The sequence below is a fragment of the Ascaphus truei genome, chromosome 2 (assembly GCF_040206685.1).
Source record: "Ascaphus truei isolate aAscTru1 chromosome 2, aAscTru1.hap1, whole genome shotgun sequence".
Lineage (NCBI taxonomy): Eukaryota > Metazoa > Chordata > Amphibia > Anura > Ascaphidae > Ascaphus > Ascaphus truei.
The window spans coordinates 120,406,800-120,428,151 of NC_134484.1; the positions used below are offsets into that span (position 1 = coordinate 120,406,800).

General features: G+C 41.0%; 1 protein-coding gene across 1 annotated transcript in view; it reads right to left on the reverse strand.

The window, feature by feature from the left end:
* Window positions 1–1,232: 1,232 nt before the first annotated feature.
* LOC142485628 (chloride channel protein C-like) overlaps window positions 1,233–21,352 on the reverse strand; it is a 169,613-nt gene continuing 149,493 nt past the window's right edge. Inside the window, exons 16-18 of the mRNA XM_075584477.1 lie at window positions 9,635–9,725; window positions 7,214–7,309; window positions 1,233–2,874 (exon numbers count right to left, since the gene is read on the reverse strand). Coding sequence (XP_075440592.1) covers window positions 2,647–2,874; window positions 7,214–7,309; window positions 9,635–9,725 — 415 coding nt within the window. The 3' untranslated portion in view covers window positions 1,233–2,646. The remainder of the gene's footprint in view (window positions 2,875–7,213; window positions 7,310–9,634; window positions 9,726–21,352) is intronic.

The following is a 21,352-nucleotide window of genomic DNA, read 5'->3' on the forward strand; positions in this document are numbered from 1 at the left end:
TTTCTTGTCCCTCCCCCCTCCTTCCAAGTTTCAAATCTCCCACAACCTTCTTCCCCCTTAGCATAGAAGATCCCTCTTCATTGAGGTGCAATCCATTCCTACCATAATGATAGCACCTCTCAGAAAATGAATCCAAGTGCTCGAAAAACCCCAAATCCTCCTTCCTACACCACTTTCTTAGCCATGCATTAACCTCCCTAATCTCCGAATGTCTCCCTCGGGTAGCGCATGGCACAGGTAGCATTTGAAAAATACTACCTTGGAGGTGCCTGCCTTAAGCTTGTGGCCTAGATCCCTGAAATCATTTTGTAGGACCCTCCATCTGACTTTAACTTTGTCATTGGTTCCAACGTGTACCTAGACTGTCAGGTCAGTCTAAGCCCCTCCCAACATTTGTCTAGCCAATCAGCAATGTGCTGAACTCAAGCCCCCGGGAGACAACTGTTCAGTTCATGTGGTCATGGCAACATTTGCCCTATCTATCTTCCTAATAATGGAGTCCCCTACCACCGCAATCTTTCTTGGTCTCTCAATATCCTGAGTCCCTACTGTGCTGGAGGAACTATTCCCCTTGAGGAATCACTCTCCCCCAGCCTTGCCAGTCCTGCCTGACACTCCCAATATCTTCACTCAATCTGGAAAATCTATGAGGCTGCGTCCATAGAAGGACAAGCCGTGCTGAGCCGTGCGGACGCTCCGCGCTGAGCCCCTGCATCCTCAATGAGGAGGTCTTTAGAGGGGGCTCACGCGAGCGTCCGCAGGCGTGCTGAGGCGCTGGATTTTTCAGCCGACAGCCAAGCGTTTTTTCAGCGCGCTGTCGGCTGAAAACATCCAATCAGCGCGAATCACCGTCAACGTCACGGCACCATGACGTTGACGTCAGTGCGTCACTGCCCCGCCTCCCACCACCTTCCCCCGCTGGCTCGCGGGCGAGCCTCAGCGTCAGAGCACCTCAGCCTGCTCCCCCCCTCTATGGCCCCAGCCTTATAATGGGTTAGCTCAGAACTGGCTCTGAATTTACATGGTTCTGAATTTTATACATTTACCCTTGATCTGACTCTTTTAAACATATTAAATGGTTTTTAGAGACCCAGATGAGAGGGGAATGATAATTTCCTTAAGCACCTGTCTTCCTAATACCTTTCCTTCCCATTTTATTTTCCGAACCGAATCCCTTTAATGTTATGTTTTTCAAGATTCAACAAAAAAACAGACACACAGTTGCTGTTTGAACAGTTTTATTTGTTCATTGTCTCAAGTGAATGAATGTGCCTTGCTTTGTTTTCTTATGTTTCCCTCACTGCACTTAATGCTGCCCTCAGTTTGTTCTCTGGATAACGCAATCCTTCTATAAGATGACTCCTACTCTGCTACAGGTATATCTCTGTGCATCTTTTCATATCCATATCCTTCCATGGCCTTGCACTGCTGTCATATTATTATGTCCTAATAAGAAACTATGAAGGAAAAAACTGTTATTCAACATACCCTTTATATATGGTGAGCTTCTATAATTGCCAATCGAGAAAGAATCTTATCTTTAGTTTCTACTCTGTATGGACAGAGATACAAAAATACACATAGAAGAAATACAAGAATAAGAATGCAAGAAGCACCCCACCCACTGCATAGCCTCTGAGGTCTGACAATAGGACCCTAAATTATACATATAGAGGTAAGCAGATACCTTGGCATAAGGGGTGGTTGTAGAGACAGTACAGAGAGTAGAAGGGTAACAATTAAAAGGATGCAATACTAGGTGCCATGATATTGGGAAAATGAAGAATACAGTAAGTGCTACAGAAGGGAAGAAAAAGAGGCTGTGTATACATACTGAAGAGAATAATTATATTTCTATCGTCACCAGGGCCGCTTTATACATTAGGCTGACTAGGCACAGTGCCTGGGGACTACAAACCTTTTAGGGCCTACAATATTTCACTTGAAAAAATACCTAAACAAAAAAAAATCACAAAATAAGAGAAAACAGCAAATTTTAAATGCCTTTGAAGTATCGATACCTTTAAATGTCCAAACAAAAGTATCGATGCCAAATATCGCTAGTATCGAAAGAAGCAAGCAAACGATAAAATTAGCATAAAAATGAGTAAAAATATCGGACACACAGGCCTCTAGAAATAAAAGTGCCTAGGGCCTACGAAGGTCTTAAAACTGCCCTGATCGTCACTGAATAAGATGTATCAGATGTTTACATTGACATTTTGCAAAGTATTGAACTGGTAAGTCTGTTGCTAATTTGGTACCTACAAAGTGGTTCCAAACATATTGGGAGATGTATCAATTTTCAACGCTCATTAGATGGTATCAATGCAAAGATGCATCATTTGCACTATGCCAATATATGACACACGCGCAACATTTTATTCAGGTATTAATGTCAGGAACAACATAAATGAATTACTACTTGTACAATTACTGTACTCATTGTGCCTGTTTTGCACTTCATTTATTGTAGTCTAACAATACCCGTTTATTTAATTCCTAGTTTTTTTCTTTTTTTGTAACTTATATTTTTATTGAGTTTCAGTACAATGGACAAATAAACATGACATCACTTGTTTCTGTAAACATCAAATAAAATCATATAACAAATAAGGGATACACAACGAGGGGGGAGGGGGGTGACTAGTTTAAGAGCTCTTCATCAGAATCAAGCTTTCCTGAATTCAGCTGGATTAACTTCTCCTCCAGCCGCAAAGATATCAGATCCTTCCGGGTGATTATTCCAACTGCCCGATTCTGCAGATCAACAACGGTGAGGTGGCGAAGTCCCAGAGTTCGAAACACAATGTATGTGCGCTGCAGTGAAAAATGAGCTTGCACGGATACTGCTGACTTGTTTATGTACGGCTCCTGTGAAAAAGAGGGAGTGGGTTACTGTAACTGCAAAGCACATCTTGCCTGAACCTTTCTGTGGAGATTCCTACTGTACCTGGTCTGGTACTACATAATATTCAAGGATAGAAAAGTTTGGCAGTTTAATTATTGATTTCTAATCTACTAAACGTATGATGTTGTTTAACGCAAGTATTTAAAGAAACTTCGGAATAGTTATGTCTGCCTCAACAAGAAACTGCTGAATAGGTGACATATATGTATGTTTTATGTATCTATTAATAGAAAAAAATTACTTCTTGCACTGACAGTCTGGATAAACTTTCTCCAATCCTACTTTTTTGAAACAGATCACTCTGACAGTTTATTTCAAAGTTATTATAAAACCACCTACTGTAAATATAACATATTGATTATTGCATAAAGTGGTAAATAAAACACAAAAAGTCTGGCAATTGAGGACGTGTTCAATAAATGTGCGTAGCCAAATGAGTAGTGAAAAGTGAGAGAAATACATTGCCTTAGACCAGGGTTGCGCAAACTTCTGGTGCTGCACCCCCTGCCTGCTCTCCCCCAGAGCTCGCGCCTCCCCCCCCCCCCCTTTACGTGTGCCGGCGTTGAGTGACGCCGCGGGGTCATGTGACATCACAGCGTCATTTGACACCACGTTGCCATGGTGACGCGTTGCCCGAAGCCGGCTGAATCCCGGTAAGTGAATTACAGAGGCCTCGAGCGCTGCCTCCCCCCCCCCCCCCCAGGTTAGCGCACCCCTGACCTAAAAGAGAGGCAGAAAATGTTCACATACAAAATATGTTTTTGATGCCTTTCCATTTATTCTTCCATCTGGAATAAGCAACAGATAAAAAAAAAACAGCAGCACATCAAAAATCTTAATTTATCTTCCCATTACCGGTATATCGTCACAGCAAAGAATAACAGAAAATGGGGTGTCAGTACCTTCAATATCGTGACATTCCACTCCTCTCCCTATATTGTGACAATACAATGTGATGATGCTTCTAGGCTTTTTGGTGTGCTGCTTTTTCTTTCCCTTTTGCTTCAATATATCTTTAGTGTTCAGCCTGATACCATTTATTGTATTGTATGTCTTTATTTATATAGCACCATTTATGTACATGATGTACAAATAATAGATAATATAAATAACAGGTCATGGGAATAAGTGCTTCAGACATAAAAGTAATATTAATTAAGTAATTAATTACATACGCCCTTCTAGGAGGTTTGTCCGTGACCAAATCGCCGCTGGCGCTCCACCGCAACGCAAGTCGCCGCTGACATTTCTCCATTGCAATGTCAAGGCTGGGACATGCCGCTGCCATGTTTAAAGCTTCCGTTGCCATCTTTAATGCTGCCACCATCATTAAATGTCCTCAGGGCGCGCGTCTACTGCTCCGACACCAGGATACATTTTTACATTACCTGCTGCTAAATGCGCACCACAGCGGCAGGTAATTTAAAATATAATGGGACCGCTAATGTGCTTGAGTAATGTAAAAATGTGTCCTGGCATTGGATTGGAGGATGCACGCACGGAGTGGCCACGCATGCTCCTGAGGACATTTAAAGATGGCGGTGCATATTCTTGAGGCCATGTAAAGATGGCTTTAAAGATGGCAGCGACGTGACTTTAAACATGCCGGTGCCATGTCCCAGCAGCAAAATTGTGACGGAGAGATGGCCGTGCGATAAGTAGTGTCTGCGGCAATATGCGGGGCGGCGGAGTGGGGATTTCCGCATGCCCCTTTCTCTTGTTTAGATCCACTGTCCCACACAAACTGGATAGTTCTAGTCTGGAGGAGAGAACGTAACAACTTTCCGGCTATCCATCTGGAATAACCCAACATATAAAATAAACAATACAGTTATCATGAGGCTAAAGTTTGCAAATCAGGTGAAATTTACTGATATTTTTTCACAATAATGTTGCAAAAAAGGCAAACTTTGCAAAAACTTGACCAATCGTAAAAAGTGGCTTAAAGTCACATAACCATTTAGATACTGACATACCATTTTTGCAAAATTCTAGGGAAAGACATAAAATGTCATCACAATCTGGGGAACATTTTGCACCTAAGTCTGTTTCCAAGCATTCCAGAGCAATGTGACATTTTGGCAAAAATTTGGAGACAATGCGAAAATTAAGAGAAAATCCTGAAAACGTTTGCAAAGAAAATTGGAGCATTTGCTCAGCCATACCCCGAAACAAACCAACAAAAAAGCTTGATCTTGTTCTAACTCTGAACTTGAGGTGGTCTCTTTATTCCCTTTGGCTTGGGCAACAAAGTAAGATCTCTTTGTGATAAGAACTTATTGTGCCTGTAAAATTCTAGATACAGTATCATGCACTCTGCTACTCTAACAAAATTATTATCAAAATCATACCTCATACATTGCGATTCAGATAGTGAGGATGAGGTGCTGAAGGTAAGTGTTTTTTATTTTATTTTATTTTTTAAACACATCACTGAATCTCTATTAAAATATCAGGTTTACCTTAATACAGGGGTGCTCAGCCCCAGTCCTCAAGCTCCTGCCCTAGCAGGTCAGGTTCTCAGGATATCCCAGCTTCAGCACAGGTGGTACAATCAGACCCTGCTTCAGCACAGGTGGCTTAATCAGTGCCCTGCTTTGGCATAAGTGGCTCAATCAGAGGCTCAGTCTTTGATTGAGCCTCTGATTGAGCCACCTGTGCTGAAGCTGGGATATCCTAAAAACCTGACCTCTTAGGGTGGGGGGGGGCTTGAGGACTGGAGTTGAGCACCCCTGTCTTAATATATTATGATGGGAATGTATCCACATGGTACTGTCGGACTGAAAATCCAACTTTATTGATACTACTGTATGTTTCTTTTGAATTAACAGTAGCTTATGAAATGTTTATAACTTGTATTGCACATTATTTCATTTCATTGACCTTTAGGCATCTTGCAATGTTTGCTGTGGGTGGCCGTGAGAATAAAATAAGTGTTCAGCTGCTGAAGCCCAAGTAAGATTTAAATAGAATCTAAGCCAAAGTGGAACTACCACTGATTAGTCTATATACGTGTACTACTATTTCTCACATTCTTGCAATGGAGTGGCGCAGATTTGGGATGTCTTGAGTAGATAGTACAGGATAATTGACTGATCAAGTGGTGATTTTTCTGTAGAAGTGACAGTGTTAAAGCAAAGTGCACAAACTGGACAAAGCAAGGAGGTATTCTGATTGTCAGCATGAAACCAGTACTGAGATTGTAAAAATGAGATTGGAGCAATAGAGATGTAATTAGACTTTTAAACAGAATGAGGCTACTCTTTCAAGCTGCATTTCCTGCAAATAGTCAGACTTGATCTATACACTAATAACTGTCATTCACTCCCTGTCCTGTGTGAGTCATAATGAGCTGATAGTAAACGTTGAGATTGCACTGACAGACACCTTTACTGAAATCCTCCAAGCCAAAACATTGCCACAGAAAATACAGTGAAAACAGAATACAAACAAGCTTACATGATATGTTCAATGTAATACACTTTCACCTCTCCTGATTGTGAACACATCCTTAATATACTGTATACAGATACAGTCACTACATGACTCACTGTTGCCCGGCAGTGAACTTTCAGCTTTTACCTTCCTTAAAGGGACTGGTCCAAGGTTTGGTGTGGCACGAGGTGTAGCCTCAACTCCAGGAACATATCTTTATCTCGACAAGTCAGCCTACAGCTGTGGTCATAGGGTGAATAAAGGAACATTGACCTGCAACCACTAGCATGATTGGTCTATGTGTAAAGTCAACTCTTGAGCAAAACTGGTGCAAAGAGCATCATTGTCACCTTGCAACTCTTTGCTCCAAACGTGTGATGGCACCTTGCTGCATTCCAGCTTGCATTGTGTCAAAAGAAGGCATTAGAGAGGATAACATTAAGGGTAAAAAGTGTATTCGGAATTATGCGTTTACAGAAAGGGTCCTTTTAGTGCACCACTTCATATTTGCTTAACAGCTACATAGGAGCCAAAAATGACATGGAAATTGTATATTCTATTAACATGGTATCATTGTGGCAATCTGGAATGCATTTTAATCAGTAAAGGCTCTTTAAATGGCCTCCTTTGTTGTATTTTCTTGCTGGCTCATTTTATCAACATCTGTTATGTTTATACAATCTGAATTAAAACCCAGGAATGCTGTTTGTACTCAGCTACTTTTGTTGAAAATGTAAAGTCTCGGGATTGGCAATGTTTATGTAAATCAGTGCGGCTGACACAGCCATCATAAACAAATGATTTAAATATAACAAACACATTGTTCACAGAGGAAATGTTTGTTTTTATATTTGGCTCTGTCCTCACCAGATTGATGAAGAGTTGCTGATACTCAGGGTCTGTAGAGTATTTGTTAAGCAGCGTGGCCGTCCGAGCCTCATCAGGCAACTTCTCCACTGTTACCTGGAAGCATAGGAACAACGTGTTATGTTTCATGCACAAAAAAATCCTGCATCACATACAATGATGCAAACACTGACATATACCAAACTCTAACATGGAATAATGGATTTTTTTTCACAGATATTTGATTCGTACCATCTCTCTCAAATAAGTAATTCTTGGTGAATTTAAGCAGAATCTACTCTAACCTAAAATGATAATGAAGAGGAGAAAAAACTCTAATTCACTCTCACAAAAGACAAATGTTAAACACAATGTGATAAAAATGTGAATGGAAATTGGATATGTGAGTATATCTTTCTTATACATGAAAAAAAAACAGTGCATGGCTCCTGGGTTCTCCTCTTGTTTTCTCTAATCTTACCAACTGTAATCTAATGGTGTCAACTTGTATTCAGTTAAAATATTGAGACATTGCTAGAATACGCACACCCACGCTTACACCTTATTACCAAAATAATAACTACTTTATTATAAAGATAATGTGCATGGTAAACAGTTGGGGTCTAACAACTTCTCTCCCAAGATCCAATGTTGGTCTTTCTCCCTCCTAATAGAGGTAAATGGGAATGTTAATCCTAATAGAGGTATATTAGTATTTTATCTGGTAGTGTTAGGACCTGTGAACAGGGTCTGCCTTGTCGTGGCTCACAGGCCTACCATGCTTTGGCCAAAGGGTTAAACTAAATGACCCTTTTTCAAGAGAATATATAAGTATTTTACTGTGTATTTTTGCCAAATTGGTTGTACAGTATCATTGGGCTTCTCTGTCACTTGTTGTATACGTATGCCACGCTCAAAAGCTCTCCTTTTTGACACTTATATACATATATATTTTGTGGGGGTTCAGGGGTTCCCAAAAAGAGATTGCTGGGGTTCTGTGTGTTGTTTATATCTTTCTTATACATGAAAAAAACAGTGCATGGCTTCTGGGCCTCCTACTCTGACATTTTCTCTAATCTTACCAACTGTAGTATAATGGTGTCAACTTGTATTCAGTTAACATATTGAGACATTGCTAGAATACACACACACGCTTACACCTTATTACCAAAATAATAACTACTTTATTATAAAGATAATGTGTATGGTAAGCAGTTGGGGTCTCACAACTTCTCGCCCCAAGTAATATCATTCTACAATACATTTACAACAATGAAAAAGGAGATGAGATTCACCATTCCTTTTATGCACCTGCTGCATGCCAGTCATGTTAGTATCTGTTAGTAAGTGACTCCTGTCTTTTAAATAATGGCCACAAATAGTGTTACTGTGCATTTTTAAATGACTTCTTTATAATGCATCTTGTCCCCATTTAAACTGTTAGCTAGTCAACCACTAATCAGTGATCTCCTGTACAAAAATACTCCATAATGAAACAGTTTTTTGCCAATATTTTAGGTTTGTTTATACTGTGCTATTCTTTTTTTTATTTTCATATTTACATTCTTTACTTTAGGTGCAGCTCAAACAAGTCAAACAAGGGAGGCATTTTAATGAACTTTACATATTTCCGTCCCAATAATAATAATGCAATTAAAAGCAAGGCCCTCCCTGTGAGAGAACCAGCTTGTAGTTTGAGGTTGCAGTAATGCACCAGAAAGAGAAGTTCATGAACAATGTGTATTTTTTAATCTGTGTCGCGGAAGTGACAGATTTCTTATAAAATGCATGAAACCACATTGACTGTGTCTGTAACACTGATTGATTTTTCTTTAATAGTACCATTTCTATAAGCCGGGTCAATGTTTGGGGGGGGGGAGGGGGTTGCAATTCTAAGGAGCCTGGGTTTCCCGTGTGTTTGAGCAAATCCCCAACTTTTTAATTAAAAGACCATTTTTCCAATATTTAACAAAACAATTTTCCAAGGAAAGTTCAAATGAAAAGATTCTTTTCTTTCACAAGGCCTTCGTTTTATTCGGCATAACATGCATATACCTCTGATAATCAGCTTCTTTTTTTTTTGTGGTATTTTTATGAACATGTTATTCATTAAGCTGCAACAGCCCGTGATATGGAAGGTAACATGTTGCAGATTCTTAACGCCTGCTCCTTAGAGGTAGTACAGATAACTTGCAAAAACAATGCCTTGCAGACCCCACCGGCAGAGTAGGAGCTGAGGAAACGGTTTGCAGGATGTCCAAGTGACAGTCAAATGTATCTTTGTGAGACTCAGAGACGGAGACGTGATTACTGAATGACAGCTGTAACCTTCATTGTGCTATCCTTGAGACAATTTGTAAATTGGGTTTCAGTTAGTGCTGAAATGGAACACTGCCGTATCATTAATGCCATTCACCCACAACATACAATGATTTCCAGTACCTCTTGATATCTGAGAACAGCTTCAGCTCTTTTATTACTCTCAGGAGTTTGAAATATCTGGCTGTTCGTAAGCAGCATGTACAGCTCTAATCTGTGTACAAAAAAACAGAATCACATGAACAAAGTTGCAGTGGATATCCGGCTTGCCGTTATAACAACAGCTCAACCCCGTTATAAGGCTGTGCTTGGGGTACAAAGAATCACATTGCGTTATAAGCGAAACGCGTTAGAAATAATGTTCAATGGTGTACATTGTACAATAAAGTATTTAAGATACCAATAATCATGTTGTAAAGTATTCATAAATGCGAAAATTGGGAGCCACGCTTGCATCGCGTTATAAGCGGATTCGCGTTGTAATGGATCGCGTTATAACGGGGGTTGAGCTTTACTTGTAACATCCTGACCTGAAGTATTGTGATTCACATATACTGGTTATTTATTTGATTTACATTGTCTATAGAAAGGATGAGATTGCATGATTATGGAGGAAAAAGAGAAGGCATTTCTTTCAAAATACCCACTATTTATCCCTGATCAACATCAAGGATACAGGTGGAAGGACTTATTACTGTACATGGTAGATTATATCTTATACCAATAAATCCATATTCTATATATTGTAATTGAAAAAAAATCTTATTTATATGACCCGAGCACATATGGAGGTCTCATTTATCACCATGACTTTAAATTAGAAGCCACTTTGGGCCTCATGCAGAGAGCAGCGCTATTTGAAATCTCGCCATTTTCCGGAGAAAATTGCGTTAAAACAGCTGAAAATGGCGAGCTAGGGAAAACGCGCCATTTTTTTTTTCTATTTCAAAATCTCGCCACGCGGCTGGCGAGAAACTACATCTCGCCAGTCTGAAAAGTATCCGAATTCAGAAAGGCGCGCTCGCCATCTAGCGGCTGTTTTTGGCGCGATTTTCGTCAATTTTCTCCACCAACTAAAGTTGGCAAGAAGCAGGAGGTCGCCTGCTATAGAGAAAAAAATGCGCGATTTTTTTTTTTTCCCTTTCAGCTGCGCACATCTCCTCATTTACAATTCTCCACATGCAGTGTAGCGGATTTCGCCCATTTCTGCATATGGAGAATAAAACTCACCATTAAACCTACTTTTTATTCCCCTCTCCAATTTTAAAAAGCGCTGCTCTCTGCATAGGCCCCTTATTGTCAAATTAGTATATGCAGTTAATAGTAGTTGTACAGCTGTTATAGGGAGGAAAACAAATTTTTCATGCATATTGTACCAAATAACTAACAGACTTGCACCGAAACTCACCACTATCTTATGTGGCAATAATATAACGTTTGTTTTACTGCCCTTTTTTCATTTCTAGGCGATGTTTCAGCTATTACATGAGCCTGGGGTTGATATAATTAGATTGTAAGCTCCTCGGGGCAGGGACTCCTCTTCCTTAATGTTATGTTTATGTCTAAAGCACTTATTCCCATGATCTGTTATTTATATTATCTGTTATTTACTCGATTACCACATGTATTACTACTGTGAAGCGCTATGTACATTAATGGCGCTATATAAATATAAATAAAGACATACAATACAATACAATGTGCATTGAGCATGTTATACAAAATCCTCTCATTTTAATGCTTTTTACGGCCTTAAGAACCTATTCACAGGGTCTGTGGGTAGCCAAAATATCAGTGTCCACTGAAAACAACTGAAGTAATGAAGATACATTAGTGGGCCTGATTTTGTTTACAACTAATGCAGTGCTGGTAAAATAAATTGCTTGAAATTTCAGATTTGCCATTGATTTTAATTTAATTCTTAAATCAGTTTTGCAGCTGGAACACTTTGCTAGAATTATCTAGAGTTTCTAGACTATGTAAGACCTTGATTTACAGTGTCCTATAGCAGATTTGATTGCACCTGCTGACAACACAACATATCGCAATATAACTGATAATAGGATTCAATGGCAGTGAAAATGCAGAATGTCAGAGAATATCCCATCATGACTCGCAATATGCTTTGCTACACCCGTATCATAATTAGAAATAAATACTGGTCCACACACCATTGCTCAGGCTGTAGAGTTAAAGGAATAATTGGGTTCTAAATGCTTCTTGGTTAAATGATTGTAAAAAGTTATGTATTATAGGTAATACATCAGAGGGGGAGTGAAATGCAGAAGTGCTCTAACCCACTGCAGTTTTACTACATCCAATGGGGATGTCGCCTACAGTCACTAATAAATGCATTAAATCAGAAGCTTGAAATACCAATCGGATGCCCCCCTGTCCGTTGAAAGAATGTGCCTCTCTTGAAGCTGTCCAATTTCAGGCCCGCATGCTGTAAGAGGTTATTTACAGGATATCATCTGGCCACCCGCACTGTTAGTTTTTAGACAGTAATGATGTACAGTGAGAGCAAGAAAGGGCTGTAATAATAAGCAAAACAGAAAGAGAGGGAGATGTTGAATAAAGCGGGTAAGGAGGGGTGGAAGAGGGAAATACTTAATAGTTTTCCTGTACAGTAGATATGCTTTATGTGCCCAAATTGTAGTCTGTTCATGAATTAGAAGCCGCCAAGAGCTGCTATAATTCTGGCTATACTGGCTATACTGCAGAATAGTTGAATTCTCCTTAAAAATGATGATTCATATATAGTTAGTGGTGCATGGTCCACGGCACAAGACGGCTATCCCCCCAGCAGAAAGTCTCAATCATACGATCGCCCCTGAGCGATCACATGATAGCAGCATCTCCCTGATTAAGCCAGCCCTCATGATGCACAATGCATGTGAATAGAGCAATTGAAAGGTAACAAACCATTGGCTCTCAGAGAAATTCTACACAAGCAGACAAATGACAAACCTAAGAAAACAGATGAAGATAAATACCCACAAAGCTAAAACACAGTAAACATTCTAAAAAATAAAAGGGTTTTGCAATCAATCAATATACTTAGGAGCAAGAAGCAGTTTGTTTTTGTGATGAGAAGTGAAGAGAATATTTGCCAATAAAGTGACAAACTGTCCACTCTTCAATGGAATGTGTTACATATCCCTCTAGCAGCAAATGCTTAATGTTATCTATCATGGATATATTACAGTACGTTAGAAATAGAGATGGGTGGCGCTGGATCCGCTTCAGCTGGTTCCCTCGGTCCACGGATTTCCATGGATCAGTCTTAAAAACAATGATTCGTCATTTCCGGATTATTATTTTTTTAAACACTGACAATCCACATGGCGGATTAATAATCCTTTAGTGGTTTTGGATTCATCCGTGTGTATTGAAACTGGAACAATAGTATAGAATCTCACGGTTGGACTGCCCTCCCCTTCCTCTCCCTCCTCCCCCTCTTCCCCATCCCATCCCCACACCCCGGGAAAATGACAAGTGGGCCCCTGCATCAGGTGGGCCCTGGCTGGGGCCCCCGGACCACTCTCCCTTTTTACCCATTGCAAATTGAGAAATGATTTGCTGCTGCTGAAGGTAAGCACTTCTCTCCACTCCCTCCTGTTAGTTGTTTAAAGACACTGCACAAGTGCACTGGTGAATAATGCCCCACTCCTAAACACTAGTTCCAAGTGTAAGATGAGGAGCGGGGCAGTATTAATAAGTGCACTGACATTAAGCAGCTGAAAGGAGGGAGCGGGAGCAACGTTCCTGTGCTCTGTGCACCAGGAAGAGAACAACAAAGGTACAGCGTCCCCATCACACTCTCTTCCTTCCATATCCCACTCCCCTCTCCATGCCACCTTTAAACCTCTCTCTTCTAGTTATTCTCTTTGGTCCTTTGTACAACAGCACTGTTTGGTAAGGGCACAGTATTAATTTGTTTAGGTAGCAAATTACGACCAACTTGAAGTGTAACTTGCTTTTATCAAATACAATTTACAAATTGTATTCCTGTCCCCCTTTTTATTGTAATTAGCTGTACTGTACTCTGATAGTCCCAATTACATGCAAATTCTGCAAAATGTTCATGGCTTATACAGTAGAGATATTTAGGTCTAAGCTATTATTAGTAGTAGTATTACTACCCTGGTACAGAAATTAATAAAACCCATTTTGTCAAGATATTTGCTTACTGCACAATTCAAGGTTGTGAAAATAAAAAAGTGCATTCAATGTGTAACACCCTTTCCCTATCCCTAAGGGAAATGGCGGTAATTACGGTACTGGTGCTACCTGTTAAATTTACAGAAGGCCTGAGCCTCCGCTCCTGGGGAGCCTGGGGTGACTGTGTGTTCCTCTCTGGTGCAGAGCATCAACCTATGAGGATCCTGCATAGCAGGATGACTGCTGATAGGAACACATATACATTTATAGTATACCCCAATAGCACAATCACAACATGGTTACAATAACTCTTTTTACTGTGGTCCCACAGTAGGCCTAGTTAGTATCACATTGACCAATAATAACAATAATACAGGGATAAAAATACAAACAATCCTGGGGTAGTTAGCCCCAATAATACTGAGGGTGCTTGGGCACCTATAACCCGATGTCCAGCAAACAACCCTTGCCCAATATGTCTGAGAGCAGCGCTACCCTCCCCCTTGCGGTGGTGCACATATACCTTCCTGGTTAAGTCCTTAACCAGGGAATACTTCCAGGTGGAGGATGATCAGCGGCAGGGTCCCACGCCACGGGGTCTCCGACAACAGCCCCTCACACCTTACGTCCGGCTGCTGCGCGGTGACACTGCCCGCTGGAGAAACTCCTCTCCTGGCTCTGGTCCTGCTCCGCTGCTACCACTCACTAACAGGAGATCCCTAGCTGTGTGGCCGGCCCTACACACTCTACTAAGGTGAAGGGGCTGCCTGGGGCCTAGAGGTAGTAGTAGAGGTAGTAGTTCTGGCCTAGTCCAGGAGCTTGACTAGCTCCCCGGACATTACCTTCCTCTCAGCAGGCTCCACATCAACTCCCACGCCGTCCCCAGTCCATGGAGGAAATCCTGCTTAGCCAGGACCTTCCCTTCAGGCGATGCCAACCCCAAGATGGCCACCACACCACACATAGTGATAGTCTATGTGGCTGCGCCAACCACAACATGACCGACTCAAATTACTGCTTCTACCAAGTAACAGAGCCTATTCCCCCCCAGGAGGAAAGAAGGTGGGACCCCTGACAAGTGTATCACTTGTTGCATTAAGCAGGTACAGCCAACCCTAGATTAAAACAGCAATATTACTTTCCAACTTTTTTCTTTTTTTATTATTTTTCTATGCAATGCATGTAACTCATGTGCCAATGTATAATTCTACATTCTTACCGAAGCTGGTAATCGTTTGGGACTCCTGTTATAAATGTGTAAAACATCATGATTGTGTCCCTAACATAATGGCTGCTTCAGTCATGGTAACTCAGCAGCTACAATGTATCCTTATATTACTAAGGTACGATTATCTATTGTTACGGTTTACAGCTCAAACGGCTGGAAAGTTTGGCAACAAATATCCCCAACAGGAAAGTGTTGCAAATATCTAGCACTACTGTGGAGGTGGGCTAAAACCTGCTATAGAAATCAAAGGATGCTTTAAATAAAACTCATTAAAAATTGAATTAAAGCTGCAGACCAAGCAATATCCTACATGTGTGTTTTGTCTTTCAATACAGTACATCAGTCCTATACTATGAGAAAAAAACGTGTAGCATTTTTTTTAAAACTCTGAATGACATTTTTAATGTATTATAACTTAACAAGCATTTTTTGTTTCTATAGTAACCATTTACAAAGTCACATCCCCTTCCTCTTTTGAAACAGGCTCTGGCACACCAATTGTATCTAGTGACTGTTTGGTCACAAGATCTTCCCCACAGAACTTTGCATCTTCGGTCCTCTTCCGCTGCACTGACAGCCATTTAGTGAACCCCCAAGTCGAATCTTCACCAATCGATCACAGGAGAACGAATCGATCAGCAACTTAGCTAATCACTTATCATTGTGCGGATTGTATTGATGCACATATTAAAGGAGGGAAAACAAAAACAGCAGCTTGAAATGCTGTTTTAAGAGTTGAAGAAAAAAAATCACTATTATGTTATACTACAGAACTGATTTATTTACTTATTTTAACCATATAAGATTTCACATGTTTTGCTGCTTTAAGGAAGTACAGAATCACCACTTCATAATAGCAGTTGCATCCATTTTGGAATCATCACCTAGAGATCAGTTTCAATACTGTGAAGCTGACAGCAGAATAGACACAATAACGTAATCGCGGGTACAAAAGTGAAAACATTTTCCAATAGCAGTGGAAGCAAAATCTTGAGAAGAGCGTTAGATGTCCGAGAGAAGGGGATGCTGATTTGCCTACAGATTGTGAAAGGTGGAGAACAGGAAACTTGGCCTGCATAGAATGCATATACAGAGGTAGCAGATGTTCTTAGCCCCATTAACTACATTACTCTGTATAAAGAGGTGTGCATTGTAAATACTGAACTGTATGGTGCTACTTGTCATCTTGCATTGCCTTTAAATGCTTCTCTAATTTGAGAAGTACATGATACTGAAGATATTCATTCCAACATAACATTAAGCGTGTGCTAAAGCCAAGAAACAAGTGGTAGCAAAAAAAAAAAGAGAAATGTGAATTATAAGAAAGCTGGAGAGATGAAATTAGGCACTTTGTTTACGGCACCACCAGAATATTATGCCAGAGCCTCACTGGCATGACCGTCAGGCCCAGACTCACCCTCCTCCCCCCCACTCCCAGGCAGACAGGCAGGCGTGGGACATCATGCCACGCCCCTCACTGTGTTTTCACTCCCTCCCCTTTTGGTCAAATTGTGTTTTGTGTGAGTTATACTTGTATTGAATATATTTATATTTGAGGTGTCTGTTGGGGTTATATTGCCTCTGTCGCGGCGGCTGGTTGGGGGGTAAGTGCAGGGTAAGCTTGCCAGACGGGGCTCAGTTATGGTAATGCCTGGTGGTGGCATGGTGGGAGAGTGGGCAAGGCTCATTGTGCTTTGAGTATCTGGGGCCCATCTCATGGCTGACGTGGGATCAGCTGAACGGCTGTGACTTGGGACGGTCCCAGCTAACTGGCCATGATTTAAATGTCACTGGCCTTAACTGGCGGGCCATGATTTTATGCCACTGGCCTTACCTGGCGGGCCATGATTTTATGCCACTGGCCTTAACTGGCGGGCCATGATTTTATGCCACTGGCCTTACCTGGCGGGCCATGATTTTATGCCACTGGCCTTACCTGGCGGGCCATGATTTTATGCCACTAGCCTTACCTGGCGGATTTAACAGTCATTGGCCTTACCTGTGGGTGGAGCACTCTGGTAGGGTCAGCACCTCCCCTTTTGCTGTATATAAATAAAAGCCCCGGCCATTGTACCTCCAGACCTTTGAGTGTGTGCTTTATTTGTTGTGGGGGGGTTGGGGGAGCAACATAACAGGCTCTGAGGTCAAGCAGATTGTATGGGTGGATACATGAAATGTAAAACAAGAATTACCGAAAAATGATCCAACTAAAGTGAAGTTGTTACAAAAATAAAAGTGACATTTTTAGGGAAACAATTTGGCCAAAAGAGGTCGGTAGGTTTTGGGCTGATTTTTTTGCATTTGACCTGAGTGAAATACAACCCGTTTGACTACACAATGAGCAGTTTACAAGTTGAAGAGAGTGAAGTTCAAAGCTCTGCAGTAACATGGAAATGCATGAACATCTTGTAAAACAAGGTTTATAGTGACTGACACATTTTTATGCAAGATCAGGAATTCATACGAAAGACCATTATATGCATCCCAAACCTCTCATTACTGCTGCTGAAAGCATTATAAAAGTTGTTTTTATTCTATTTTGTAACAGTGGAAAAAGGAGCAGCATGCTTCAGCTGTTTTGTTTGTTCTTAATGAAGTGCATTTGCTCTAAACGAAATCCAGGGAGAATTATTGAAAGTGTTTCAGGAAACACAAGAGCATTTTGGCTATTCAAGAAAGCATATGCAAACAGAAAAAGGAAACTGAATATTTATGATACAAATATAAGAATGTTAAACTTGTAACACAGCACGAACGATAAGTCTCATTTGGAGAAACCTCATGCAATGCCTGTGTTTTCATGGTATTGACAAATGTCACACGTATCTGTTATCACATCATCAGGATTCAGCTTACCGCATGGTCCACTCTAATATGGCACATGAAAGATGTCTGGCACATTGTTGTGGGAGAGTCAAATGCAGGGTCAATGATTTGTGTTCCGTTCCCTTTTTACATGTTATTCCTCTGTTTTTGTTTAACAAGGATGAAAACCCTTCGGTCATGGATCCCATTACTAGGATGCCTTGGCAATGAGATGACAGCGGTTGCACTGCCATGAAAAATGCACATAATTACATAATTGCTATTCCTGTGCCCATCTATCATACTGAATGTGCTAATTAACCCACTTAGTGTATTCCTTCATGTGCTAGGACATTAAATGCGGATGTAAAATGTTTCCTACTATCCTCAGTATATTTGCACAGAAAAATCGCCTAATCGGACACTGGTGTGAGAGACACGGAATATACCCAGATGTGAAAATAATGGCAAATTATTATAGTACTAGTATACAACAAACATTGGGAGAACTGTTTATTTTTAGGGACCACTCAACCACCATATACAGTAATGAGTGTTAGTTATTAAGTTCTTTCCAGTGTGTGCACTTGAGCATAATAGCTATTGTTCCATCATCTTCCTACTGGTACAATAACGCATCAGAAAAGACAGGCCAATGTCTCCTAAGCATTTACTCCAGCTGGGAACAATGGGTGAAAATGGGCAAAGGGTCACACTGGTTTCTATTCCTCACATTGTTAGCGGTGCTTTAAAGCAGCGGAATCTCCAGATGTTTCATGTACAGTACTAGCTCTTTAAGTCAGAACATCATTTTACTGTATGTACTGGTATATGTGGGTTTAGGGTATTGTTGACACTGATGCAATGAGGCTGGTGCTAGTGTCTGCATTATTTCTATAGATTTTATTAGTCAGACCAGAATAAGACAGCCGCAAACAAAACCACCATAAAGTGTATATAACATTATAAAGTTGGCTAGCAGTACATACAGAAACCTATTGCAAATGTCATATTGTGTCTCAGTATTAATGTGTAACGGTACTTTGTACTGCTCATGTCTTTGAGCGATTTGGGGAGTTGTTATAAAACCAGAGGCATTATTTGCTGCATTATTATAATGGGGTATAATAACGTTTTCTCCTCTTTTCTGTGTTTTTTGTGTAGAATAAATCCTAAGAGACCTACTTCCAATGTAGGAAACATAATTAGAAATATTTTTTTTAATGCCAATGTACACAGATGCAAGAGGAATTCTTGCACTATACAGTAGCAAGGTGCAAATACAGAGTTTATTTTGGCTGTTTCATGCATAGCCCCCAAAGTACTCCTCTTGCACGTAACCTGTCCTACTGTACAGGTGCGCCAATGAGTATTCTAAAACTTGCCTTAAACTTGCCTTGGAAAATCTGGGGCTATCACCAACAAGATCCAGGTAACATGCTGGGTACATGCTGCAACATTTCAGTGACATTTCTGCAGAGAATAATGGCCCATTGGATTAACACAGCGGTCGTCCCTGGCAGTCCCATTCAGTTTGAATGGGACTGCCAAGGACCCCCGCTGTTATTCCGATGGGCCATTAGTCTGTCTGCAGAAATGTCACTGAAATGTTGCAGCATGTACCCAGCATGTACCCAGCATGTACCTGGGTCTTGTTGGTGATTGCCCCAGATTTGTTTTAGAATACTCGTTGGCACTACAGTACGTGCAAGAGAAACTACCTTCCAGGCAGCTGGTTCTCAGTAAAAGTCTTCTTTCTTTCATAGCACAAGCAGCCTGCCTTATAATCAGCCCAGCTAGTGCACTGCACCTGTTCTGTGCTTCTAGTAGCTTTGCTTTGACCTAATAACTTATTATTGATCAAATGTTTTACCAGGAAGTAATACATTGAGAGTTGCCTCTCGTTTTCAATTATGTCCTGAGCACAGAGTTATAATGACAATACATGGTTACATTACATGAGAAGAGGTTATACAGTGTAGCCCTTTTTCTGACACACTAAAGCGACTACGGGTAACTGCACGCACCTGCGGCTCCAGGAGATCTGAGCCTCCGCTAGCTGGGAGCCTGGGGTAACACTTATAGCGCAGCGCCTCCACTTACCCACGATCCCCGTGATGTGAGATTCCCCTGGGCAAGAAACATATACACACACATGCATGATGCAACCAACTTTACTATATGCACAATAACCTTAGCACTCTATCATATTAATACACACGTAGCATATAACCCAACACATAACCTATAATGCAATATAACCTTAACGCAGCTAAATGATAATGTCCGTATAACTTGAGTGGCTCGGCCACACTCTTAATGAGTATTGTCCTGTACAGTAGTGGCTCAGCCACGCTCTTAAAAAGTATGTCCGGGTCCCGCCACCGTGTGCCCCACACACCGTGTCCTTGCGCTAGTAGCTAGAATAACTCAGTGAATTATTTATTATTTATTTATTTATAAAATATTTTACCAGGAAGTAATACATTGAGAGTTACCTCTCGTTTTCAAGTATGTCCTGGGCACAGAGTAAAACAAAATAATACATGGTTACAAATAAAGTTACATAAATGAACAAGGTATACATTATATACAAGACATTGCATGCACAGTTAAAGAAAATATATATTATGAGCGTATGAAACAGTTACAGACCAGATTAAAGTGTGAGACAGCCTTAGATTTGAAAGAACTTAAGCTGGTGGTGGATATGAGAGTCTCTGGTAGGTTGTTCCAGTTTTGGGGTGCACGGAAGGAGGAGGAACGTCCGGATACTTTGTTGAGTCTTGGGACCATGAATAGTCTTTTGGAGTCTGATCTCAGGTGATAGGTACTGCATGTGGTAGGGGTGAGGAGCTTGTTCAGGTAGCTTGCCCAGAAAGTATTTGAGGGTGTGGTGGATTGGATAAAATGCCTATTTCTTCATCTGTAATACTTTGCTATGATTCCTTACTCAAAATGGCTACCGCAGCTACCCCTCCCTTCAAGTAAGGAAGATGGCACCGAGGAATTCCACTCCAATGCTGATATGTTCAAAAACTACAAAAACAAGACCATAAATCATAACAACAAGACCATACAAGGACTGAGACCTAACAAAGAATCATTGAGCTGTCTAGCTCTTTTGCATACAAACCCCCTCCCCTACAGCCCCTGTATATGAACGCAGGCTCTGTAGGAATAAAGTCAGACATTATCATACTGAACGTGTGTCAGCGTGATCTTTTCTCAGTGCACGCATTACCTACGTAGGAAAATAATCTGGACGGGGACAGATACTCTGCAGACGATTGTTCTGATCCAAATCAGTTGGCGCCCAACGTGGGGCTCTGGGTTTTGAACCAACGGACAGCCGTGCGCAGAGGGACCGGGGTGGACCAAGTGCGGACGCGGCAGGAGACTGATCACCTCTGGAGTACGGTAAGATAACATTTATTATCTACCGATATGCACTGTCTCCGCTGTTGGTCTATTTCTGTGTCTCATACGGCTCTCCGAAGGTCACCTAAAGACAGGTAGATATCTTGCCCAGAGCCCGTTTTAAACTCAAACCTGTTACCTAGACTATCTGTCACTCGGTATATGTTTACATGTTGTATATGTTAGTCAGTGCCGCAAGTGGGAGCCCGGAGTGGAGTGGGATT